Source organism: Melospiza georgiana, chromosome 22 (assembly GCF_028018845.1).
Source record: "Melospiza georgiana isolate bMelGeo1 chromosome 22, bMelGeo1.pri, whole genome shotgun sequence".
In the NCBI taxonomy this organism is placed as follows: domain Eukaryota; kingdom Metazoa; phylum Chordata; class Aves; order Passeriformes; family Passerellidae; genus Melospiza; species Melospiza georgiana.
The window spans coordinates 10,471,087-10,496,631 of record NC_080451.1 but is presented as its reverse complement, the minus strand read 5'-3'; the positions used below and the strand labels follow the sequence as shown (position 1 = coordinate 10,496,631).

The 25,545-nt window shown below is 54.2% G+C and overlaps 1 protein-coding gene across 1 annotated transcript; it reads left to right on the top strand.

Annotated features, from left to right (window-relative positions):
• The first annotated feature begins 1,251 nt into the window (after positions 1–1,251).
• On the top strand, positions 1,252–23,567 carry SPSB1 (splA/ryanodine receptor domain and SOCS box containing 1). Its single transcript, XM_058039418.1, has 3 exons — positions 1,252–1,323; positions 17,256–18,060; positions 22,680–23,567. Exons 2-3 carry the CDS (start codon positions 17,367–17,369, stop codon positions 22,805–22,807), a joined length of 822 nt encoding a protein of 273 aa, XP_057895401.1. The 5' UTR covers positions 1,252–1,323; positions 17,256–17,366; the 3' UTR covers positions 22,808–23,567.
• The last annotated feature ends 1,978 nt before the right edge of the window (positions 23,568–25,545 follow it).

Genomic DNA, 25,545 nt, shown 5'->3' with positions numbered 1-25,545 from the left:
CCACCTCTGAATCACCCACACCACTTCCTGCAGCAGCTCCTAGGTGGTCCTTGGAGGCATCCCATGCAATATGGCTAGCTGAATTTATGACAATCCACGGCTTTACAGCTTGAGCAGTACTGCTAAAACCAGTCTTTTGTCTGGAAGCACTGAAAAATTCATCATCTCAAAGGGGCACTACCGGGTCAGATTTGTCCAAAGGGCTGTTTTTATAATGAGGACTGAAATGAACAGAATTGTATTTCCCAGGTTTATTTCTGTAAACAAATGAGTATTTAAAAAGCAAACAGGCATTCCCAGGAGTGGCTGAAACAAATCACAGAATCGCAGAATGGGTTAGGTTGGAAAAGACCTCTGAGATCACCGAGTCCATCCTGTGACATGACACCATCAACCGGAGCATGGCACAAAGTCATTTCCTGAACACCTCTGGGCACGGAGACTCCGCCACCTCCCTGGGCAGCCCCTTCCCGTGCCCGACCCCCGTTTTTGAGGAGAAATGCGGATCTCTGGGTGGGTGTGCGGACACCGAGGATGGACCGTCACCGAGTGCCCGGAGATCCCCAGCGCCACGCCCGGGGCTGCCCGCTATGCCAGCCGTGCCTGGAGCGAGGGTGGCACAACGGCACCGAACAGCACGGACTGCACACAGAAACGGGCTGGAGTAGCAAAACAGCACGGAACAGCCCACATTTCACATGGAAACGGTGCCGCCTGCGGGCCGGGGACGGCCAGAGGGGCTGTGGCTGCGGGCTGTCGCTGTGCCCCGCGATCGCCACCTCTGCCGGCGGCAGCGCCCCGGATCCGCTCCGTTCCCGGCCCCGCTCCGTTCCCGGCCCGGCTATGCAGCGTCCCCCGCCGGCCCCGCTCCGTTCCCGGCCCCGCTCCGTTCCCGGCCCCGCTCCGTTCCCGGCCCCGCTCCGTTCCCGCCCCGCTCTCTGCCCGGCCGCGCTCTGTGCCGGCCCCGCTCCGTGCCCGACCCCGCTCCGTTCCCGGCCCCGCTCCGTTCCCGGCCCCGCTCCGTTCCCGGCCCCGCTCCGTTCCCGGCCCCGCTCTCTGCCCGGCCCCGCTCTGTGCCGGCCCCGCTCCGCTCCTGGCCCGGCCCCGCTCGGTTCCCGGCCCCGCCCGCCGCCGGCGCTGCCCGGGCGGAGCGGCCGCGCCCCGGGCCGGGCCGGGGGCGGAGCGGGGCCGCGCCGGGCGCTATTTGGGCCATGTGATGCCGGCCCGGCCCCGCTGGGCGCGCCGGGAGCAGCGGGCGCGGGGCTCGGCCTGCCCGGGCACGGCACGGAGCGGGGCCATGGTCCGGCGGGCAGCCCGGGCACGGTAGGAGCGGGGGGCGGGCGGTGCGGGGCGGCTCCGCGGCCTCTCGGTGCTCGCCGAGCCGAGCGGGGCCGGGCAGGGCCCGCGGGCGGTGCCAGCTGCGGAGCCGGGGCGAGGCCGAGCGGCGGCCGCAGCCCTGCCGGGCCCGGTGCTGGCAGCGGGGAGCGGCACCGGCGAGGGGGCCCGGGGGCACCGGTGATGGGGCGAGGGGTCTGAGGGGCACCGGTGATGGGATGCGGGGCACTGATGGGATGCTGGCCCTGGTGATGGGGTGCTGGCTCCGGGGCTCCGCAGCCGCGCCGGGGATGCCGCGGGAGGGGCGGCTGCCGTTCCCGGTGCCGTGTGCGGGTTTGGAAAGCAAACACCGATAACCGGTGCGGATCGCTCGCTAGGGCAGCGGGGTTTTCCTTCAGGGTCGGTAAATTACCGCGCGGGCTCCGGAGCACACCTTACAAGGTCTGCTTGGTGTGTGTCTTCGCTTACTACATAAACCTCTGCGAATTCAGCGGAGCCTTACATAATCCTCTAACCGGAGGACCTATGCCGTTGTTCTAAGGTCAGTGTTGCTGTAGCCTCCTGCTGGACTGTGCCGTGTTTTGCCCTTATTCCCTGGCTAAAGTGGGCAGCCGGGGTGCCTGGTGGCCGTGCCTGAGTCAAAAACTGTCAATTGTCTCAGCCGTGGCTCGAGATAAGGAAGTTTACAACACAATTGTAAAAATGGGAGTTGCTTCTTGGAGACAGATCACCTCTTTCTTTTTTTTTTTTTTTTTTTTTTTTTTTTTTTTTCCATGATAGCAATGCAGGATGGCTCAATGAACCTTTTGTCCCAGGAGTAATCTGTGCCTTTCCCACCCCTCTGACATCTGATTTCTACACCAGATGCAGCGTTGTGAAGCTCAGTAGCACAGCCAGCTCAGTCTTGCTGGTGTAAGCTGTGCAGAGCCTCCAGGGCCTTGCAGTGAGAGTGGGATGGTCACAGTGGCTCTCCCAGCCTGCAAGGAGGGATATTTCCGTGGTGAGTTAATAAGGGAACAGCCAGGAATGCCACAGAGCCATGCTGCTGTTTACAGAAGTGCCGGAGCATCTTCCCTGAGCTGCCCTGTCACCGTGTCACCCTGCTGGCCTGCCAGGGCTCTCAGCAGTGGTGCCGATGGATGCATCAAGCAGCAATTTGCTCCTCAGCCCCGTGAGCTGCAGCAGTGTCTCAGTGCATTCCTCAGGGGATGTTGGGCTGTTGCAGTGCAGCAGCCCTTGCAGCCTCTCTCCTCTGCTCGGGAGGTTACTGAAGTGCACTCTGATGTGCTCTGGGGCTTGTTTGTAAACTGCTGCTGGGACGTGGGCTGGTGTTCCAGGAACTGCTACGTGCTGTGTTTGTGTGCAGCCCCTCGCTGGGGCTGGGGAATGGCCTCTGCTTGCTGCTCTCCTGTCTCTGCGTTGCTTTTTTCCCCCTGGACCCTATTTCCCTTCCTCAGAAAAAGTGAAAGCAGTCTGCAAGGTCTGCCTGTCTTGTGAGGGCTAATTAAGAATTCATTAAGTTCCTGGAATTAAAGATCCGTAGCTGATGAGCCAGTGAGGACGCTGTGCCAGGGCTTGGGACTGAGTGCAGACAGTGCTGACAGATAATACTCCAAGTCACAATGTGGCTTTTGAAGAATTTAAGATGTGGGATGGAGTATGTTCTGTGGCTCTCTGAGGTTTGTGTCTTGGTCACATTTTGTGGCTGATGCCTCTGCATACACTGGAATTGGCATCTGGTGGGCTCTGAGGCCAGGGCGAGTGGTGGCTGTAATTTTGGGCTTTAGCACTCTTGTATTTACTGAGCCTGGAGTCACCCAGGGCTGAGGAGTAACTGGGGCTGGCGGGGAGCACCAGTGAGATGATTCCAGCTGGGCTGAGCTTCTCCTCATGTGCTGTGGCAGGAGCCTTGCACATGCATTAACTGCAGAGCAGCTCAGCGTTTCAGCAGTGAGGAACAGCTGGCAGCCCTGCCCGAGCTCTGAGCTCCCCAAGCCTGCTGTCTGTGGAGCTGCTGCCCCTGCTTTGTGTCTCCAGGTGTGTGATGGAGCTCATGCCCACAGCCGGCCCTGCCAAGTCACGAGTCAGACGCCAGTTGCTCTCAGACAAAGCTCTGTGGTGCCTGCAGAGGCAAAGTGAGTAAGTGTCTGGTACCAGACTGCAGCCACTGGGTTCCTCTGCTGGTGGCCTTTGCAGAATGAGCTCATGTCAAGGTGTTGACTCACTTTCAGTTACTGCGCTGCTCTGGAAAACAAAGAAATCTTCCCTTGAGTTGCTCCATGTGAGTAATTGCTGTAGCTGCCTCTGTTTCCATGAATAATTGCTGGGGGAAGAGTGCAGCTGTCCTTAACAAAGATGGGATGTGGGCTACAGGTAATGGCCAAATTCTCTCTGCTGAGTGTGAGAAAATACAGCTAAAAAATAATAGTTTCCAAGCACATGGTGGGGAAAATGTGCCACTGTTAACTGTGTTTTCCCAGGGACTACTAAAACATCCATTCCCTTTTAACTCTGCACTGCTCTGCCCTTAATGGTAACGCTTTGGGAACTCCTGGGATCAAGTAAATTGGTCTGTGGCATTGGTCAGAAAATTCTCTTGCAGACTAAGTGCTTTTTACAGCAAAAAGAAAAATCCTCCTTCTGGGTGTTAATTTGGTGCAGGAACTGCTTTTATCTGTAGCTCTGGGGTGGCACGAGCTGCCTGAACCCTGGAGTGTTTGAGGGAAGGAGATGCAAAAGAAATTTCCCTGGCGAGGTTGGTTTGGTGTGGGCAAGGCACTGACAGAACCCTTGGTGCAGCATGAGCCATGTCCTGTGCCAGGGAACCTGAGTCAGCTGTGCCAGCCCTGGGGCTGCAGGCTGCCCTGGCAGAGCCTTCAGGGCTTTAGGAAAGAGGGGAGGGAAGGAGGATGTCCTGGACACAGTGAGCACCGGTGTGAGTGCTGCTGGGGACAGCTGTGTCACATCTGTCCTGCTCTGAGTGTGCAGGGCAGCTGTGCCAAGCTGGCAGGGTGTGTGCGTGCCCCAGGGAGTGTGGTTGGAGGGATGAGGGCTGCGGGCTGCCCTGGCAGAGCCCTTCAGGGCTTTAGGAACACTTTGGCTCTTTAGGAAAGAGGAGAGGGAAGGAGGATGTCCTGGACACAGTGAGCACTGGTGTGAGTGCTGCTGGGGACAGCTGTGTCACATCTGTCCTGCTCTGAGTGTGCTGTGCCAAGCTGGCAGGCTGTGTGTGTGTGCCCCAGGGAGTGTGGTTGGAGGGATGAGGGCTGCAGGCTGCTCCTTCCTCATCCCCTCCATGTGTGGCCCTGCTGCTGCTGCTCCCTGGGCACTCCCAGAGGAACCAGGGAGTGTTTCCCTGCTGGCTGGGCTGGGCTGGATGCCAGTGCCAGGCTTTATTTATGGGCTCTGCCGTGTGCGGTGGAAAAGGTGGGGAGTGTGTTATCTGTGCACAGTGAGGCGCTGGGGTTGGCAAGGCATGGGCTTGCAGTATCCACGTGGAAGATGCCCTGACATCCTCCCTTCTGGTGTTTTGTGTGTTGTACTTCAGCAGCGTTGCAGGTCAGATTCAGTGTCTTTTGGGTAAGCATCTTTTCCTCATTTAGTACAGAAACAGCCACATGGCTTTGCTTTAGCTGTTTTCCTTAAGGCTGGAGGGCCTTGTCCACTGATATTTCCTTGTCTTGTGGCTTTGTGAGTTTTTTTCTCTTCTAGAACATGGGAAGACAGGCTTGAAGCTGAAGCAGTGCTGCTGCTGTGTAACAGTAAAACTTCCCCTGGGAGGAGAAAGTGACACATTTCTTTGTTCTCTTACAAAGCTTTCTCTGTAAGGAGGAAGCTTTTTACTTAAACAAACAAACAAAAGGACCCCAACAAGCAGCACCATCTGCCAGATAGCAGGGTGAGAACAATTGAGAGCTTTGGGGCAGAAGGTGGTGATGTCTGAATGGAGTTACCAAACATGGGCTTTTTCTTTTCGCCTGGAAGGGGAATTTGATGAAGCTCCTAAGTCAGAGCAGCTGTGTGGATGTTAGCTTCAAACTGCTTTCTTTGGAGAGCTGGTATGTTATCAAGGCAGGAATCTGTCCTGAGGAGATCCCAGATGGGGCCTTGACACCATAAATGTACAAAGGCGCTCAGTTGCACAAAAACTGCAGAAACAACTTCGTTCTGAAGAACGTGAGCCACGGGTGGTGGAGTGCCAAGAAAAGCAAGCAAGGGGTAAGGCCAAGCAGTTCTCTACATGAGAAGGCTACATTGGTCTCAGATGTTTAGAAATTCTTGGTGCAAGCTTCTCCGTGGATAAATTCTGGTTTGAATGGCCTCTTGTAACTGAAAATCTGCTTAAAGCAGAGATGTGAAAAATGCCTGCATCCTAGCTGTAGTGTTTGGAGGTTAGTAGCAGGCCAAAGTGAGGTTCCTGCCCTGATGGCCTAACTCATTGCTGGTGGCACGTCAGGCTCTGCTGCAGGGAGAGCTTTGCTGCTCAGCGAGAGGAGAACAAGAATGGCTCTTGAAATGGTTCCACACAGCAGCCTGTGCTGCTTGCTGCTGAGGCTGGGGATGCTGGGTGTGAGGGGTTGTGCTGAGCTCTGCTGGCAGCAGCTCCACGTGGAGAATCTCTCTTATGCTCACTCACCCTTGAGTCTCCCTTGACTGTCAGTGCTATTTGAAGGCTGAACCATCATGTGTACACGTGGGCAGTGAGGGAAGGGTTGCTTTGTCCCCCAGGGCAGCCCTGCCTTTGGGGTTTGAAGGCTCAGGAGGTGCCCGTGTAAAGCAACGCTGTGTGAGCAGCTGGTGAGGGCTCCTGTCTGCTCCCAGTTCCTGTAAACTCCAACAGCTGCGCAGCAAACCTGCTGACCCTTGTGCTGAGAAGGGCTCTGGGGCTGTGTGCATCCAGAAAGTACCTGGCTTGGTGCCTGTGGGCAGGAAATGGACATGCTGGGACTCTCTGTTCCGGGCTCGTGTGACAGGCATGGGCTGCTGCAGGCTGTGCTGTCCCCTCTGTCGGGGCTCCCTGGTGTCCCCACAGTGTCACTGCTGTGTTCTGGGGGTTCCATGCACCAAACTGTGCTTCTGGGGTTCCAGGCTGGGCGTTTGACTTGCTGGAGGTTGAGATGGGGAGAGGAAAGAAGGCAAGGTGTGTGTCTTATGGTTTTTAATGGTTCAGTGACTGAGCTCCATCGTGGGACTTGGATGCTGTCATTTCCAGATAGCTGCCTTAGTTAATTGATATCCAGGTGATCCAACAAGCTGCTAAATAGTTGGGTTTTTTAAGTGTGTCAAGGAGCAGCTTTGGAGGAACGGAGAGCTGTTTCACTGACACTTGGTGCTCCTGGCTAGCAGGGTGGCTGCAGATGCTGCCTCTGGTGAGATTTTGAAGGGGCAGGTCTTGAGTGCCCACAGTGCCCATGCAGGTCCAAACCTGCACCTGTGGCATGAGTAACAATCAGTTAAATCCCAGCCTTTATCTGGGTAATCTGAGAGAGCCTGGTGTGACACGGAACTGGATCTGCAGGAGGCACAGCAATGTGTGTCAACACCTCCAGAGGGAGGGGACACCTGGGCAGACTGCCTGCAAGGAGCAGTGCCCACATCAGTTGCAAGTTTTGGTCAGAAATCAGAATTGAGTGGCTCCTGGAGCTTGAGGTGGAAGAGATTTCTTGATGCATTTGGGCACTGGAGAGCACTGTGCTGTGTGTTAGGGCTGAGGACAAACACCCCTGTGTGTTTAAGATGGGAAAATGGGCTTGGAGCTTGCAGTCACTCAGTGGAGAGGAAGGTGCCACAACCAGCACTTGTTCAGAGGCATGTGCTCTTATGTTATTTGGAATAGGCTGTCTTCAAACTTGGCAAAAACTCCACCCAATCCTCAGTCTGGACTGGCTCTGAAGGAATCCTTGACCTCATGGGAATCTCCATTTCAAGGTGCACAGCAGGGATTGCATTGGCACAAAACCCTTCTCAACAGGAGAACGTTCAGTGTGCTCTCAAACCTGGTTCTGGCACACCTGAGAGGACCACAGGAGGAGTCTGTGCAGGAATGGGTCTGACCCAGGTGTAATCCTGGGGTCCAGGGGGACAGAGCTGATGGCCCAGCAGGTGGCAGGGTGGCAGCAGGGACAAGGTGGCTTTGCAGGGCCCTCCATGGAACCCTGTTTGGCCTGGAGCCTGACAGAAGAGCTGGGCAGCCCAATCATCTGTGCTCAGATGGGTTTGTCCAGGGTGAACAGCTCCACAGCCAGCTCTCATCTGTGCTCAGATGGGTTTCTCCAGGGTGAATGGCTCCACAGCCAGCTCTCACCTGTGCTCAGATGGGTTTCTCCAGGGTGAACAGCTCCACAGCCAGCTCTGTCCATCCTGGCTGGTGTCCCCAAGGCATTGGTGTTACCTGGGCAGGTTCAGGTGATGCTTCCATTGAAGGTCAGCAGTAGCAGTGTGATGAACTCACTGCAAGAATAAAACCTCAAGGTGAGTTTAGTCTGGTGGGAGGTTTCAATGGAGGAAAAGGCTGTTGGATGTGGTGGCTCTGTTTGATGTTCCAGACAGTTTACATCTGTGCTGTGTTTGGGAGGTTGTGGTGCACGGGCTGGTGGGTGGCAGTGGCTTTCTCACTGCTTTCAGACTGGTGTTTGCACACAGCAAATCCTGGCCAAGCCATCCAGCCTGCTCCAAAGGAGGAATCAGAGCTTCAGCAGCAGCCAAGAAACAGCTGAACACACTTTGGGAGTGAGCAGCCCAGAAAAGACAGAAGCCTGCATGCTGGAGACAGCACAAGTGCCTTATCTCTGCTGCTCTTGATCTCTACACTTTGAAAAAGCAAGGCAGCTTCTCTTCTGCTTGCTCCTGAGCACGTTGAGTGCATCTTGCTTCAGAACAGAGCTCTTGCCTGTTTCTACAATGCTGCTTCATCCCTATTTCTTAACTTCTATTAATCTGTCTCAGCCCTGGTTTTCTGACTGGAAACTTTCCATTGATGTCATGGGAGCTTTCCGTGGCCCACATCAAATAGCTGGGTTCACCAGGAATGAAGTGACTCTCCAAATGTTTATGTTAAACACTTCTTTGGGAGGCATGCTGACTGATGAGGACCTGTGGTGGCTGAGCTATGTGGGGAGGATAGGTTGGCTGTGCAGCTTTTGTCTTGCCTTTGAAGCTGGAAGTGCTGGCAGCTGTGGAGTGCCCAGATAAGGGCTCAGGAGTGTTCCATCACTGCCTCCTGCACTGCAGAGCTCTCTCTGTGGCTCACCCTCGTGGAAAGGACGGCCAAGCCCGGATAGTCACAGCAGAAAGCTGTTGGCGTAATTACAGGTATGGAATTTTGTTGTTTGAGAGGGGAAAGCCACAGTTTAGTCTGCTGAGGAGCCCCAGGGAGGGAAGGAGGGACATGTGTGTTCTTCAGACCCTGCTTGCTCAGGCTCCTGGTGGTGTCAGAGCATTTGAAAGGTGGAAACAGAAGGGATAAAAGCCACCCTAGCACTCCCTGTCACCACCACAGATGCTGAGCATGGCTGGCTCCTTCCTCCCCTGCAGGACATGGTGCACACTGGAGGTGGTGAGGAAACCACTAAATATCACTTCATTTACAGAGCTCAAGCTTGTGAAGCTGTTGCTTAGGAGTGAATTTCTGAGTGTGTCCCAGTAAGGCTAAGGGGCAAATTTCTCCCCTTCCCACTTGAAGCAGTATTGCAGCTACTGTGAGCAATGCTGCAGTCAGTGCGTGTCCTGGTCACTTGTTGTGACACAAACATTTGTTCTGTATTGCCACAACTGCTATTTCCAGGAAAAAGTTGCTCTGGGTATATCTGGCCACCTTACAGTGCAGATGTCCTCTGCAAGCAGCATGTGCATTCCTGCAGCCACAGTTTGTATAATGTGCTTTTATCCTCCTCTTTTTGGTGCGCTCTGCGCTTGCAAATCTGATTTGTCTGGTTGAGCTTTTACAGGGATAAAGCTTCAAGCAGGCAAGCTAGAAAGGATCTCAAAATTGCTGCTTTGTGGAGCCTTTTGGTGGATGATTTAGGAAGGCAGCCAAAGCCTTTGGGTCACCCTGCCTGTCTCAGAGCACCTCAGCATTTCCAGGGACCCTTTCAGGTGATGGGGAAAGCAGAGCATTGCATCACCGAGCCTGTGCTCGCTGCCAGCCCCAGTGAGATGTGCAGTGTCTCCTCCTAATTATGGGATGTCCCAGGTCAATTATAGCTAAACACAGAGCCCAACCGTGTCATTAAACTTTCTTGGCTAATGACAAGTCAGAAATCCAACCTTGTCCCGGCATGCTGTGCTCTGGGGAGCTGCTGAGTGTGTTCCAGTAAAGCTGGCAGTGTGAGCAGCCTCTTGTGCAATCTCTCTGCCAGGAATATCCTCCTGGTTCAGCACTTGGGAGCTTCCTTCTGCTCTGGAGGCCTGGGGAAGGGAGGAGGAGCTGGGAGCTGAGGCAGGGATGTTGTGGCCTCGAGCAGGCCAAGGTCTGGGTGACCTGACCCTGGTATTGCAAGCTTGGGTTTGTCTGGGCTCCTCACCTCAACTGGCTGCTGCAGTGATTGGAGAAGAGAAATTGCATCTTCTGGCGATGCTGTTGGATTTGGAAAGGGTTTTTCCACAGCTTTTTTTATGTTTAAGGGTGGTTGTTGTTCCCAGATTAAACTTGAATAGAAAACATAAGGCTGCTGCCAGTTTTCTGTCACAGACACCTTTTATCTTGCATTCATCTCTTCCAAGCAGATGCTGCTTTCATTTCTTCGGCTTATTTTTTCTTGCTACAAGACTAAAATTAACAGCCCTTTGATGCAGGGGAAGAAACTGTATTTCAAAGCAAAGTACCCAGTTAACTTTGATAACAAAACTGCTGGTTTTATCTCGGAGGCAATTCCGTGTTCCTTGGAAACAAATCTGAGGGCTGGGAGCTGCTGAGCCCTGCTTGCCGTGACAGGTGAAGGTGCAGACCCCTCCTCACCTGGGGTACCAGTGGCTCCCTCTGGGCTGGGAGGCGCAGGGGGAGGCTGCAGGTGGGAGAGGAGGTGCCAGACGCTGGTTCCATGCACAGGATGTGTGCAGGATGTTCCCCTCACAGCTGCAGTCTCAGGGGTGCCAACCGCAGCCCGAGGTGTGGAGGGACTGGGGGAGCACAGACAGGGCTGTGGCACTGCAGCAATCTGTGTCCAGAACTGTCCCTGCCTCCAAGGACTTGTCCTGAGCGTCAGCCCCGTGTGAGCATCCAGATTTTGGCTTTCATCTTTTCCAGTTTAGGAGAGCAGCCCTGTTCCTGCAGTGCTTCCTAGAGGTGGTGTGATGTGAGGGCTGTTTCCGAGGGGGAGGTTGAAACCTGCCTGCCCTCAGAGGGAGGACAGCAAGACTGTACCAGGAATGGAGAATTCCTGAGCCCAGGCTGTGGCTGGCTTGGCCAGGGCAGGGCAGGGAAGATGCTGCTGTCATCATTCAGCACCTTACAGGAACTGTCTGGTGCAGCAGGGGCACATCTGCTGTGCCCAGGATCTCATTTCAGAGCAGGGCCAGGGAAATACCTGCTGGAATTCACCTTGGCAGGTGGCTTTGCCTCTGGGCAGCTGCTGCTGGAGGATGTGACAGGCTCTGGGGCTCTTGCCTTAAAGGAGCTGTGGGGAGCCCCTGCTCCGGGTGCATGGCAGGGTGGTGACTTCTGAGAACATCCTTGTGCTAAGTGAACAGAATGGTTTCCTAAACACCATGAAAAAAAGTCACTTCCTCAGTGACTCAGCTGTCTCCTCTTGTGAGGTTTTGTCCTCTGTGGTGACAGCCTCAGACTCCACAGACCTCAGGACAGGAAGAACCTGAATCTGCAGTTCAAAGGGTGAAACATCCACCGGGGTCTTCACACATAGCGTGCAACTTCAGTCCTGTTCTTCAGCACTTGGGAAGCCCAGGATGGAGAGATCTGGGTGAATATTACAGAGGAACGCTGAGATTTTCCATGTGCCAAGGTAAGGCAGGAAGGCATGTGAACTGATCCACGGTTATTGCTTGGAGTCATTTGCTGTGGGGTGTGAAGGCACTAACAGCTGGGACAAGGGGTTGAATTCACTTGTTTAGGATTCATTTGACCTGAGGATGAGCACAAAATTCAACCTGAAACTGGCTGGAATGACTTGGACAGGGAGGAAGATGCTTAACCCCAAGAATGAGAAGTTTTGGAACAGAAGTATGGAAGTTTTGGAACAAGGTTGCCCAGAGTTGGACAGGCTCTGGTTTTGAAGGTTTACAGGAGTAAACTGGTGAGAGAAAAAACAGGCTTGGAGTGCAGCAGGGATGGAGCAGAACTCCAGTTGTGCACCACGAGGCCCTGGTTTAGCTGAATGTGCTGCTCTGGCCCTGGATCAGAGCAGCATCCAGCTCCTGGTGAGCAATGGGCCAGGATTTGTTTTTCCCCAGTGCCTGGCCCAGATTTCAGCAGTGCTGTCTCTGCAGTGAGGAGCAGTACCAGACACTTGCACAACTTCCCCTCTGGCAGGGATGTGTTTGATGTAAATACATGTGCTGCAGCTTCAGACACAATAAACGTGTTTGGGAGTAACAGGCTGAGTAATCTGGTGCTTGGCAGCTGCTCTGCTCTGGGGATTTTTGCTTTACTGTTAGCAGTGCGTGTGACATCTTAAATGAAAAAAGGAAGAGACAGTAACTGTAAAACTTAATATTAGAATAGCTCCAGTTACAGCTGCTTTACCTGAAAGAATGAGTCCTGCTGGCTCTGTGGCTCCTGACACTGATGCTGTGTTGCCTTTAGGAGCAGGGGCTGACTCCTCACGCTCCACTGTGAGTGTTTTCAATGCATCTTTTTGGGAAATGCTCTGCCCTGCTGTCATCTGGGAAGGGACACAGGGGAGTTCTGGTAGGTGGCTGCTGAGAACGTGGGTTTCTGTTAAAAAATGCATTCATGAGCTGTTTTAGGGGAGAGCTGTGCTTTGTTATCCGGAGTTTTGTCCTGATGGGTTGGTGGTGGTGTTGGCCACAGCCAAAAATTGCTTTTGATACTGGAGTGGAAACTCTGGGCACAGGTAGAAATATCAAACTTCATTCTTTCCACTGCTCCCCTCCTTATCTGACAAAACTCATGAAGCCAGATAGTTAAACAGAGATGAGGGATGGGCAATGGGCAGTGCAGGCTGCAAATCAAGTGGGGAAATAACAAAAAGCAGGGAGTTGTTGTGCAAGAGGGTGGCTTGTTCTGGATTGTGTGGGGTTCTTTAATGCAAATAGTTCTGAACATAAACATTTACTGTTTAAAATTCACAGTGGCTTAATTGTGCAGGAAATGCCTCTCTAAATGCAGCCTCAAATGGCTCCAGTGCTGCAGGGAAAACCAGTGAGCAAACAGGGCAGTCTGACCAGGCCTTTCAGTGCTGCTGGGTTATAAAGCTGGGGCTGTGTTTGCAATGTGCCAGGCACAGGGTTCAGCCTTGGAGGGTTGGGAGGCTTCTTCTGGAAGCAGGGCTTGTGTGCAAGGTCTCCATAACACAGGGAGAATCAGCAGGGCTTGTGTGCAAGGTCTCCATAACACAGGGAGAATCAGCAGGGCTTGTGTGCAAGGCCTCCATAACACAGGGAGAATCGGGTGAAGGTGGACAGGTACAGAGGTGTAAGGAAGGTGAACCTGTGGATGTGAACCTCTGCCTGTGACCTTTCCTCCTGCTGCTTATGGGACTTATTTGTGATGGTTTTTAGTCTGCAAGCAGGTTGTGGACACATCTCTTGGGTGCACCTAAGGAAATTGGGATGTCTGTGCCTTTCCCACCACGTTCAGGTGCTGCTCAGGCTGAGCAGTTGACGTTCATGAATTACCTTATGCAGAGCTGGAAGGAGCCTGATGACCTTTGAAACGTCCACTGAACTTCCCCTGTCAGGAAAAGCAGCCCGAGTTCCCTTGTTTCATTTAAAGAAATGCATTTTCTCTGCAACCAAAGCTGCTGTTTGTGACCTGCCTTCAATGGGAGAGATGATCTTTGGCACAAACTTTTGGAACTCCTTCTGAGTCGCTTCCATCCTTACAAATACTTTGCAGTGTGAGCTCTCTCCTGTTGCTTATTGTCTGCCAGATTTTGCAGTGTTGCAGTTCACAGGAACTGGCTGGGTAGGTGGACAGTGGAAATTTGTTTAAGTGTCTAGCAAGTGGCTTGGTTGAGGCTGGGTGGTGGTTTTTGCTTCAGCTTTTCATTGACTCAGACGTGCTGCTGTGAGTAACCTCAGAGCTGTGTTCTGGGGAGCCTGACACGGGAGGGATGGGTGAGAGGGCATTGCCAAAACAGCCAGAAATGTTCAGCAGAACTGCCTGGACAATGCCAGAACCAAAACGGGAGGGATGGGTGACAGGGCATTGCCAAAACAGCCAGAAATGTTCAGCAGAACTGCCTGGACAATGTCAGAACCAGACACTGGAGGGATGGGTGACAGGGCATTGCCAAAACAGCAGAAATGTTCAGCAGAACTGCCTGGACAATGCCAGAACCAAAACGGGAGGGATGGGTGAGAGGGCATTGAACTAGCAGCAGGTGAAATGGGGTGTCCTGGCTCTTTGGGGCTGAGTTTGGTGCTGTTAGAGGCTCCTGACCATGTGCAGTATACATATATATATATATGTATATTTCCTTTTCTGCTGAGGTGTGTTCCAGGCTGGAAGTCTCTAGGGCAGGGCTCTGATTCATTGTCTGCAGAGCACCCAGAGCCTGTGAGGTGTGTAAAGGTTTGGCCTCTTATCTGTGCAAGTACACCTAATGAGTTTATGGAAAGGAGATAAAGCCACAGTAAACTGACTTGTAGAAATAAAGTAAAAGTGGATCAGGAGTGAAGGAGCTGAGGATCCTTTGTGTGTTCCTGTTGTTGGTGCTGCAGACAGGTGTCCTGTAGGTGCAGAGCAAGGGAGGGACAAACTCTGAGAGGAACCAGAGTTTCTGAGCTGGGCACCAGCTCTGGCCTGCACAGGCAGTGCCTTGCTTGCAGAGCTGTGTTCTCCTATTTAACATCAGGATTTTCCTCCCATTTCAATGTCTCTGCTGTCTCCTGCCCTGATCCGTTTGCAGCGAGCAGTTTTGGAGCCTGGCATTTCCTTCCAGCACGGCAAACTGACAGCCTGCTCTGAGCACCTAAATGGAAGGGAGGGCTGATTCTCACTGAAAATAGCAGGGAATCCTTTTCTCTGAGGCACCCTTAGGATTTCACTGCCTGGATTTCACTGCCTGGATTTTAAGCCCATGAGGTTAACAATGGAACTGACAATGGCAGGGAGCAGGAGTGGGGATGAGCTGCTGTTGGCAAAGCCGAGCAGAGTTGCAGCAAGCCTGAGCTGTTGATAAGACAGATAAAAGCACTTTCAGTGTTTACATTTGTACTTAAACCTGCAGCAGCTCATTCCCCAGCCTGTCTGCTCGTTTATGGCTGCCTGTGTCTCTGTGGAGCTGCCCAGGGCATTAATCCATTCATTTCACAGGATAAGCCTTTCTGTCTCCTCCTGCTGCAGGAGAGTGCCTGCATTGTCTTGTGCACGCAGAGACTTTTCCTTTTAGGAGGTGAGGGCATCACTGTGCTCCTGGCAGAGGGCAAGGTGCCACTCTGCAGTGCCAGGCCTGGTGCCAGGAGCAGCAGAGCCAGCTGTGGGCAGGGATTATTGCCCTGCCCTAACAAGGAGCTGTATTGCACTTCAATCCTGGTGTGGGCTGGCTGTACCTGCCCTGCTCTCACTCTGACCCACCCTCTGCTTCAATCTTTTCCCTTTCTTCACCCCTTTCTCTTTATTCTGGCCATTGGCTTTCACCTGCTGTGAGCAGTGCAGGGGATGAGTGGTGCCTGTGTTTGGAATCTCCCTGGGGTGATTCCCTTTCCCTTCCTGCCTCAGAGAAATATGATGGAGCTTATGTTGGCAAAGGGCAGAAAGCCACAATGAACAAGGCATTGTTTTGCTGATGAAGAGCACAGTTGTGTTCCCTCACTTCTGCTGGGTGTTGTGTGCTTCAAAGAGGTCTGCACTCCTGCAGCCTGCTTTGTTTTGGTTCTTGTTTCCTATGCTGCGCTCTCACATGTACTGCACAGGAAATCTCTGCCTCTCCTCCCTCTGCCAATGTTTTGTTCCCTTATCCTAATCAAAATCCCAGCAGCTGGATCTGCCCGTGGACTCCCACGTGTGCCTTGCCAGTCCCTTGCTGCCAGCCTTTGTCCATGTGCCTCGGGCACGGGATGCCAGGGGTTTCACCTGGTGCTGCTGTCTGGTTTCACCCCAGCTGAGCAAGGAGCCTGCCCTGAACCTTTTGGAAAATCACTGCTTTGGGTCAGCTCTAACCTGCCTGTCCTGGGGAAGCTCAGCTGGTTTGGTCTGCTTTGGTTTGCTCTGGGGATCCCTTGGCTGGAGATGCTGCTGCTCCTGAGGGGCTGTGGTTCATGGAAACCTGTGGGGCACAGCAGCTCAGCCACGACATGCCCTGCCATCCCCTGCTGCCCTCCCTCAGCTGGTTCTGCTGTTATTCCTTTTTTCAGCTGGTGACCAGCTGGCTTACACGGGCCAGGATTTGTTTGGATGTTGTGGATGGCATTTATTTCACTTCCAGGATGTGTGGTGCTTATCTCAGCAGCTGATAACATGGCTGGGCCTGTTTAAATGGCATCTTCTGTCTCCATGCCCAACATCTGAGGTCCCTGAATGGTTTGAAATGTCTGTACTGCAGCCTGTGCATTGGGATGTAACTTTCAAAGAATCTCAGGCATTTTGCTCTCCATTCATGATTTTTTTTAAAAAAGTGGGTAAGGAAAGAAAAAATAGTCATGTCTCTTGTTACTTAAAATTGGGATTTAGCTCAGTGTTCCAATGGCATACCTTGGTAGGGAAAACCTGTTGAATTCACCCCTAACCCAGAACACAGTGAGCCCTCCCTGTTCACCTTCTAGCTGGAGCCTTGCTGATGTCCAGTAATCTTATTTTTAAACCAGATCTGATTCATGCTCTGTTTTCTATGCCAGATGAGGTCCTTGGTTGTGAGTAAGTGTTGTGACTGTAGCTGGCAGGAGCGCTGCATGATTGCCTCACTTCAGGAAATGTTAAAATAACACTTTTTTTTCTTAGAAAGCTCGTTTGCACCCCTCCCACTCCTAATTCTCCTAATAGCTGCCCCCAGTTTGGCAGCTGTGCGACAGAGGGCTGTTTGTGTTGCTGAGTGAGAGCAGAGGCACTGGAGTGGATGCAGTGCTGGAGCAGAGGTGCACGGAGCGAGCGGGGATCTCTGGCCAAGCTGGCTCAAACCTCTCCGAGGTTCCTCTGCAATCTGGAAGGAAAACTGCTCAGCTGTGGGAAGGCTCTCGCTCCTCCCCCTGGACTCTGCAGCTGGGGATTTCTTTCCCTCTTGGAGAAGAGAAGCTGCTCACTTGGGACGAGCCAGGCAAAGGTTTATCTGCCCTTGCTGCGGGGGTTTGGAGGGGCCAGAGCTGCTGGGATGAGGGTCCCCCAGCAGCTTTGGGCTGCTGCTCTGGACTGGCAGCCTGGACCTGAGGTACTCAGCACAGCTTTGGCTGCAGAGAGCTGTCTCCTGAGCCCTGCACCCATGGGCAGCTGCTGGGAAGGGAGCACACCTTGTCAGGACAAGCAGCTGAACGCTGTGCTCTGTCAGTGTGGCACACAGCGCCGAGTGTGCAAATGTTTAACTCGTCTCTTGTTGTTCTTTCCTTGTTGGGATAAACCTTGTTGGGATAAACACCTTGTCGGGACAAGCAGCTGAGGGCTGTGCTCTGTCAGTGTGGCACACGGCGCTGAGTGTGCAAATGTTTAACTCGTCTCTTGTTGTTCTTTCCTTGTTGGGATAAACACCTTGTCGGGATGAGCAGCTGAAGGCCGTGCTCTGTCAGTGTGGCACACAGCGCTGAGTGTGCTAATGTTTAACTCGTCTCTTGTTGTTCTTTCCGTCCATTAGGCAATCCTGAGCGGTGCACATCTGGACGGAGCCTCCTGGCAGCCTCTGCTGCGAGGCTGGATGACAGCAGGAGCTGCCAGGTGAATCCATGAGCCTGTGAGGAGGCCAGCCATGGGTCAGAAGGTCACGGGGGGGATAAAGACAGTGGACATGAGGGACCCTGTGTACCGGCCGCTGAAGCAGGAGCTGCAGGGGCTGGACTACAGCAAGCCCACGCGGCTGGAGCTGCTGCTGGACATGCCCCCCGTGTCCTACGAGGTGCAGCTGCTGCACTCGTGGAACAACGACGACCGCTCGCTGAACGTGTTCGTCAAGGAGGACGACAAGCTCATGTTCCACCGGCACCCGGTGGCGCAGAGCACGGACGCCATCCGCGGCAAGGTGGGCTACACGCGGGGGCTGCACGTGTGGCAGATCACCTGGGCCATGCGCCAGCGCGGCACCCACGCCGTCGTGGGGGTGGCCACGGCCGAGGCGCCGCTGCACTCCGTGGGCTACACCACCCTGGTGGGCAACAACCACGAGTCCTGGGGCTGGGACCTGGGCCGCAACAGACTCTACCACGACGGCAAGAACCAGCCCAGCAAGACCTACCCCGCCTTCCTGGAGCCCGACGAGACCTTCATCGTGCCCGACTCCTTCCTGGTGGTGCTGGACATGGACGACGGCACGCTCAGCTTCATCGTGGACGGGCAGTACATGGGGGTGGCCTTCCGGGGCCTCAAGGGCAAGAAGCTGTACCCGGTGGTGAGCGCCGTGTGGGGCCACTGCGAGATCCGCATGTGCTACCTGAACGGACTGGACCGTGAGTATGAGCCCTGTCCTGGCCCTGCTGGGCCATCCCGGACCATCCCAGGCCATATCCTGGGCCACCCTGGGCCGGGTTCTCCTCTTCCTGCAGGCAGGAGTGTGACTGTGTTCACAGGCTCCGAGGATGAGGGAAGAGACAAGGATCTCACTCCATGTTTCAGAAGGCTTTATTATTTTATTGTATATATTATATTAAAGCTATACTGAAAAAAAGATTTTATTAGAAAGTTAACTAAGAATAAAAAAAAAAGAATGAAAACAAAAGCTTGTGGCTCAGACAAAGAGTCTGAGCCGGCTGACTGTGACTAGCTATTAATTAGAAACAACTCTATAAGACCAGTCACAGATTCACCTGTTGCATTCCACAGCAGCAGATAACCATTGTTTACATTTTGTTCTTGAGGCTTCTCGGGAGGAAAAATCTTAAAGAAAAGATTTTTCATGAAAGATGCCTGCGACAGGGGAGGATTTGTGTCAGCAGCAGCACTGCTGGGTGCAGCTCCGAGTCCCCCATGGACAATGCACAGAGTCTGTCTGTCTGTCTGTCTGCACACCTTGCTGTCACCTCTGCGGGGAGCAGGCAGGGCCTGGGGAGGTGGTTTGGTGGCAGGAGGTGATGCCAGTTGTCCAGCTGGAAATGGGAAACCTTGTATTGATACCAGAATTCTTCCGACAGTTGCGTTACTGGCACTGCAATCCTGGTGTCTCTTTACAGAAAACAGTCTCTGGGACAATCCCCTTCCTTCAAGGGGATGTTTAAAATCCCTTGCAGGCAAGAACAGGGACAGATCCTCCCCTCTAAGAGAAAATGGGACTGTTTTCCATCTCTCAGAAGGCGGCTCACTCCCCTGTCCCTCTCCGAGCAGGGCGTGCTCGTGTCTGGCAGGGGCTGGGTGCTGTTGTCAGCCCAGCTCACATGCCAGCCCTTTTACTAACAGGCACATCAGTCTCTAGCTAAGCTTAGTAATAAATTTGGCTGTCCAAATGTGCTAAAGTCTGTTATCTCTCATAGTCAGAAGTTCCCATGGGGCCAGACTGTGACTCAGTCTTCTGGGTAGGGTGGAGGAGAGAGGTGAAGGAAGTGGATTAAAATCTGGATTTATGTCACTAGTGAAATAAATTTGGCAGTATTGGTATGGAGAGCAGTTTCCCCTGCGTTCCAGAGCAGTGTCTGCTCAAGGGCTCCCGTGTTTGTGCAGGAGGTGTCCAGCACTGGCAAACCCTGAGTGCCACAGAGCTGCCAGCAGAGAACTGGGCTGTCAGAGTGACCAGGAGAGCCTTGCAAAGGGGCAGGAGCAAAACCTGCAGGTGCTTTGGGAAATGCACTTCAGCTCTGCAAGACCAAGCAGAGAGCTCTTGGCAGGGCCCTTTCTCACCCAAAGAAAGCCCAGCTCTTTCTCCACAGCAGCTTCAGGGGTGTCAGCAGCTCCAGGAAACAGGTTCTGCTGCAGGGCCCTGTCACAGACACATTTTATGGAAAATCCTTTCCTTAGGATTTTTTCCTCCTGAGAAGCTTCAGGGACAAAATGTAACCAATGGTTATCTGCTGCTGTGGAATGCAACAGGTGCATCTGTGATTGGTCTCATGTGGATATTTGGAATTAATGGCCAATCACAGCAGAGCTGGCTCAGACTCTCTGTCCGAGCCACAAACCTTTGTTATTCATTCCTTTCTATTCTTAGCTTAGCCAGCCTTCTGAGACGAAACCTTTCCTTCTATTCTTTTAGTATAGCTTTAATGTAATATATATATCATAAAATAATAAATCGAACCTTCTGAAACGTGGAGTCAGATCCTCATCTCTTCCCTCATCCTGAGGCCCCTGGGAACACTGTCACAGGGCCCAGGCCAAACCCTGCAGCTCCACGGCAGGGCAGGGAGTGTGGAGCTGCTGGGGCTGTGGTGTGAGCCCTGGGCTGGGGAAAGGCTCCAGGCTGGAGCTGTGGTGTGAGCCCTGGGCTGGGGAAAGCTGGGGCTGTGGTGTGAGCCCTGGGCTGGGGAAAGCTGGAGCTGTGCTGTGAGCCCTGGGCTGGGGCAGGGCTCCAGGTTGGGGCTGTGGTGTGAGCCCTGGGCTGGGCAGTGAATCGTGGGCAGCAGGCCAGCAGGGATGGATGCTGTTCTGGCACTGACAGAAAGAAGGTGTCTGGCTCTGAGCACTCAATGCAGCCCTGTCAGGGATTATTGTGGTGCTAGTGAATGGAAGGAGGTCAGCTCTGTGTGTGTGTGTGTGCTTGCTCTGCTCAGTGCAGACCAGGTGAGGACAGACCTGAGTCTCTGTGGAGGAGCCTCTCCTTTAGAGGCCCCTGAGCTGAAATGTGATTGTTCTGTAGGTATCTAAAGGCTCTGGGGGTGCTGCTGGGCAGTGCCTCTGTCCTGCTGTCCCTGTGCAGGGCAGGCTCTGAGTGCAGACCCTGAGTGTGTGCCCCAGTGCTCAGAATGGGCAGTGCCAGGGCGTGCTGCCAGTGCTGGGGCCCTGTGCAGTGCCCAGCCAGGCACAGAGCAGAGCAGCAGAGGCTCTGTGCCTGGGGAGGGCAGCAGGGACCCTGGGGTGGCTGAGCACACACAGGGCAGGGCTGGGCACAGAGCAGGTGACACAGAGCAGGTGACACAGAGCATCAGGGTCTGTGCCTGGGGAGGGCAGCAGGGACCCTGGGTGGCTGAGCACACACAGGGCAGGGCTGGGCACACAACAGGTGACACAGAGCAGGTGACACAGAGCATCAGGGTCTGTGCCTGGGGAGGGCAGCAGGGACCCTGGGGTGGCTGAGCACACACAGGGCAGGGCTGGGTGAGCCTGGGGGCACAGGACAGGTGGCACAGAGCAGCAGTGGGGATGCTGGGCTTGGCAAGTCAGGTCCATGTATTGTGGAGCTGGAGGCGTCTGCCAAAGCTGCTGGAAGCTGCAGCTTCTGAGCCAAGCTCACCTGTCTGTGGGAGCTTTCTGTGAGCAGAGGCAGCTCCCTGGTGGTGCAGCAGAGCCCTCAGGCCACGGAAGGATGGCATTTACCTGCTTTGGGATGTGCCAGCCCTGGCTGGGGCAGGAGGAGCCCCCCAGGCCTGAGCAGGGTCAGGGTGAGCTCTGGCAGGCTCAGCAGTGATTTTTTTTCCTCCTGTGCAGCTGAGGTGTTTCAGCCTGGCTCTGACCTCAGTCCCCTCTTGCTGTGAGTGACTCCTGAGCAGCCAAGGCCCCGTGTGCCATTCCTGAAAAACTTGTATTGTCTTGTTCAGGGGGTTAAGTACAGGATGCAGAAAAAGATAGCCAAGGGCTTGTATCCTTCCTGGGCCTGTGACACGGGAGGGAGCTGTCAGGGTGCAGAGCTTTGACAGATGGCTCTGCAGTGTAAATGAGAGGCTGGCAGCTGTTCCCCTCCTGTGTGGGCTAAATCGTGCTGCTTTCAGGGTGCCCAGACCCCTGAGGCTCTCCAGGTACTGCAGCAAGAGGCATGAGCTGGAAGATGTGTTCTGGCTGGAATTGCAGAGGAGGAACTTGCAGCTGCTGCTGTGGGGTTGTTCCATTCACTCACTGGCTGGTGCCCTGCTGGAGGGCTTGGTGGGCTGGAGGTGTGGATGGCTGAGGGGCTGCACACCTGCCAGGGATCAGTGCTTTTGCTGAGAGTTCCAGGGGTTTAGAAGCAGCAGGGTGAGTGTGCACCTTGTGCCAGGTGTTCAGTGTTCTCAGGGGGCTGTAGAAGCAGCAGGGTGAGTGAATGAGTGTGCCCCTTGTGCCAGGTGTGCAGTGCTCTGGTTCAGTGTTCTCTGTGGGTTTAGAAGCAGCAGGGTGGGTGCACCTTGTGCCAGGCATTCAGTGCTTTTGCTGGGAGTTGCAGGGGTTTGCAGGCAGCAGGGTGATTGGGTGAGGGTGCACCTTGTGCCAGGCATTCAGTGCTTTTGCTGGGAGTCGCAGGGGTTTACAGGCGGCAGGGTGAGTGTGCCCCTTGTGCCAGGGATCAGTGCTTTTGCTGAGAGTTCCAGGGGTTTAGAAGCAGCAGGGTGGGCGGGTGAGTGTGCCCCTTGTGCCAGGCGTTCAGTGTTCTCAGGGGGCTGTAGAAGCAGCAGGGTGAGTGAATGAGTGTGCCCCTTGTGCCAGGTGTGCAGTGCTCTGGTCCAGTGTTCTCTGGGTGTTTACAAGCAGCAGGGTGGGTGCACCTTGTGCCAGGCGTTCCGTGCTTTTGCTGGGAGTTGCAGGGGTTTACAGGCGGCAGGGTGAGTGTGCCCCTTGTGCCAGGGATCAGTGCTTTTGCTGAGAGTTCCAGGGGTTTAGAAGCAGCAGGGTGATTGGGTGAGTGTGCCCCTTGTGCCAGGGATCAGTGCCTTTACCGGGAGTCGCAGGGCTTTGCAGGCAGCAGGGTGGGTGCCCCTTGTGCCAGGCGTTCAGTGCTTTTGCTGGGAGTTCCAGGGGTTTAGAAGCAGCAGGGTGGGCGGGTGAGTGTGCCCCTTGTGCCAGGCGTTCCGTGCTTTTGCTGGGAGTTGCAGGGCTTTGCAGGCAGCAGGGTGGGTGCCCCTTGTGCCAGGCGTTCAGTGCCTTTACCGGGAGTCGCAGGGGTTTGCAGGCAGCAGGGTGCTGAGCGGCTGGGGCTGCTCCCCCTGCTGATGTCTGTGCTCTCTGTCCCCAGCCGAGCCCCTGCCCCTGATGGACCTGTGCCGGCGGGCCGTGCGGCTGGCCCTGGGCAAGGAGCGGCTGGCCGAGATCCCCACGCTGCCCCTGCCCGCCGCCCTCAAGAGTTACCTGCTCTACCAGTGAGCGCCAGGACGCAGGTGGATGGAGCTGCCCCGGGCCCTGCCCTGCTGGAGCTGCCGGCCGAGGATGGATCCCTGCATCCCTGCATCGCTGCTGCAGCCTCCCGGGCTCTGCTCCTCGGGAGCCCCTGCCCCAGCACACTGAGCAGAGGAACATTGCCAGAGCCCTGTGCTCCCCTCTCCTCCTGGGAGAGGCTGTGCTGCCTCCCCGGGCTCGGGGGAATGGTTCTGGGCCAGCCAAAGGGAAGGATGGTGAGAAAAGAATAATGGTAACAGTAAGAGTTCAAACGTGATCTGAGGAAGAGGAGGCACTAGGAATAGAAGTGTCAAGACCACGTCCTGAGAAGGGAAAGGCTCAGGATGGCCAGCAGAGTTGGAAAGAGTCTGGAGTACCATAAAGAATTAATTGATGAGTTTTTAAAAGCCAAAAAATAAAAAAAGTACAACCCCAAGCCCTGAAACGCCAAAACCAAGAGCCCTTCCTCCACCAGGACCCTTCTGAGCTTGGAGAAGGTGCTTGTGTTGCTGATGTCTGTGCTGGGATCCTCGCCCTGCTCTGTTGCTGTCTCACAGGTGGTGACTCCTGCTGCCTTGTTTAGCGCCAGGGCTCGTCCTGCTCTGCTCTGCCTCCTCCCAGGGCTTTCACAGCTGATTTTGCAGTCAGGCTGTGTCCCCACACTCCTCCTTCCTGCTGAGAGCTGCAGCTCTGCTCTGGGGTCCCTGGCTGGGCTGGGACTGTGTGTCACACATCTGCGTGTGTGTGTCACACATCTGTGTGTGTCACACATCTGCGTGTGTGTGTCACACATCTGTGTGTGTCACACATCTGTGTGTGTCACACATCTGTGTGTGTCACACATCTGTCACACATCTGTCGCAGCTGCAGCTCCTGTGCCCTGGGCTCTGCCCCATGCTCAGCCCTCAGAGACCCCTCCGTGTGCTCTGATGGCACTGCCAGGGAATCCTCTCCTTGATGAGCGGCTGAAATCCACCCAAGCCAGGCTCAGCCTGTCCCAGAGCACCCCAATGCCCCCAAACCCTGCAGCAGAGGGGCTCCCTGCCCTCTGGCCCAGAGCAGGGTCACAGAGGCTCAGGCAGGCACAGCAGAGGGAACTGAACCTCTCCAGAGCTGCAATAAACAGGACGAGCAATTCAGGCAAAATCAGCACATCCCAAATAGATCCTCAGTAGCCAAGTAAAGAGGTGGCACTCCTCTGTTAGCAGGAGCTGCTCTCTTGACCTCTCCACAGGTTACTATGCTGCCTTTCTGGGGTTATTTTGCACATTTCTTTGTGTGTTTTTTTTTTCCTTGAAAAATGTTTGTGTGATTGTTTTGTTTTTGCTTTTGAGTTATCCCTTCAGTTTTGTGTAGGTACAAATGAGTTTAGTTGCTGAAAATGTTAATATATATATGTGGGGTGTATGTATAAGAACATGTTTTAAACAGCTGCTGTAGGGTACCTTTTTGAAAATAAACTACTTGCATAGTATATTTTTTAAAGCACAGAGTTGGTGCCAAGACTGGGTGGGGTGTGACGTGCCCCTTTTTTATTCTAATATTATATGAGGTTTTGTTTTTCAACGTAGGGGTTTGTACTAGTTTCTGCTGCGGGGTGGGACACAAAATCCAGTGTGTGGAGCCCTGCTTGGTTGCCTTCAACTCGAGCCAGTGTCTTCCAGAGCTGCAGGGAAGAAGCTGTGTTCTCCCTACTCCTGCTGCCCTTTGTGCTCCCTCATTTCCATCTCTCCTCACCTCACCGGGACATGACTCTGTACAGTTTAAAATCCTTTCTATTTTATGACTGTAGATAGCACTCAGTAATCTAATAAACTTTATTGAATATTACTTGGTGGTGGGTTTTATTTGCATGAGATTGTCAGGTTTCCTTGTGCTTTGTTTCTGCACGAGCAGTGAGTTTATTCCTGAGGAGCCTGCCCAGACAGGCAGGGCAGGGGCTGCCTCTGCCTCATCCCTGCTTGCAGAAATCACAATTTACCTCTGAAATATGTGTACAGCTGTGGGATGGGCTGAGGTGGGCAAGCTGAGTGTGTGCAGCCCCTCAGAGATGGAGCTGGGTGTGACCTGGCATGGGACAGCCCTGGGTTCTGGTTTGCAGCTGGATTTGCAGCTGGATTTGCGCTGCTTGCTGTGGCTCAGCCCCTCCAGCTGTGGTGATGCTTTGTCCATGGGGATGAAGGCTCCAGGTCCTGCTCCTGCCCCCACAATTCTCTGTCCCCCTGCAGCCACCAAGTCGCGTGAGGAAGCCAAACCTTGTAATGAGCCTGAACTAATGCCTAATTAATCAGCTGCCTAACGGGGTGCTGGGGAGGGAGGGCCCAAAAAAAGGCGAGTGCTTTCTTGTCTTGTCTCCAGTCAGGACAAGATTTATTTATTTTTTTAAATTTTGGGTGTCTCTTGCATGTGGAAAACCACATGATTAAGAGGGTTTGTAGCTCCTGAGCTCCAGCATGCAGCGGATTCAGGGGTCAGAGCTGAGGAAGCTCTGCCCCTGAGCCTGGTTCTGCTTTTGTGCCTGGTTCTGCCCAGCACTCCGGGCTGGGAGTGGCCGAGGGTGCACAGATCTGAGGAATTAGTTCATGCTCAGCTCCAGACACCCAAACAGGCTCGTGTTCCAGCTGCATGGAATATTTGAAGCAAATGACCTGCCCGGGGCTGGGAGCCTGCCCTGTTTATGTACAGTGCCGTGGCAACGGGGGAGGAAGTCGTGGCTTGGGGCTTGG

Bases quoted from the DNA above. Each gene is read 5' to 3' on its own strand.
- SPSB1 (XM_058039418.1), top strand. From the start codon at position 17,367: ATGGGTCAGAAGGTCACGGGGGGGATAAAGACAGTGGACATGAGGGAC. The intron at 18,061-22,679 runs GTGAGTATGAGC...CTCTGTCCCCAG, and splicing joins CTACCTGAACGGACTGGACC to CCGAGCCCCTGCCCCTGATG.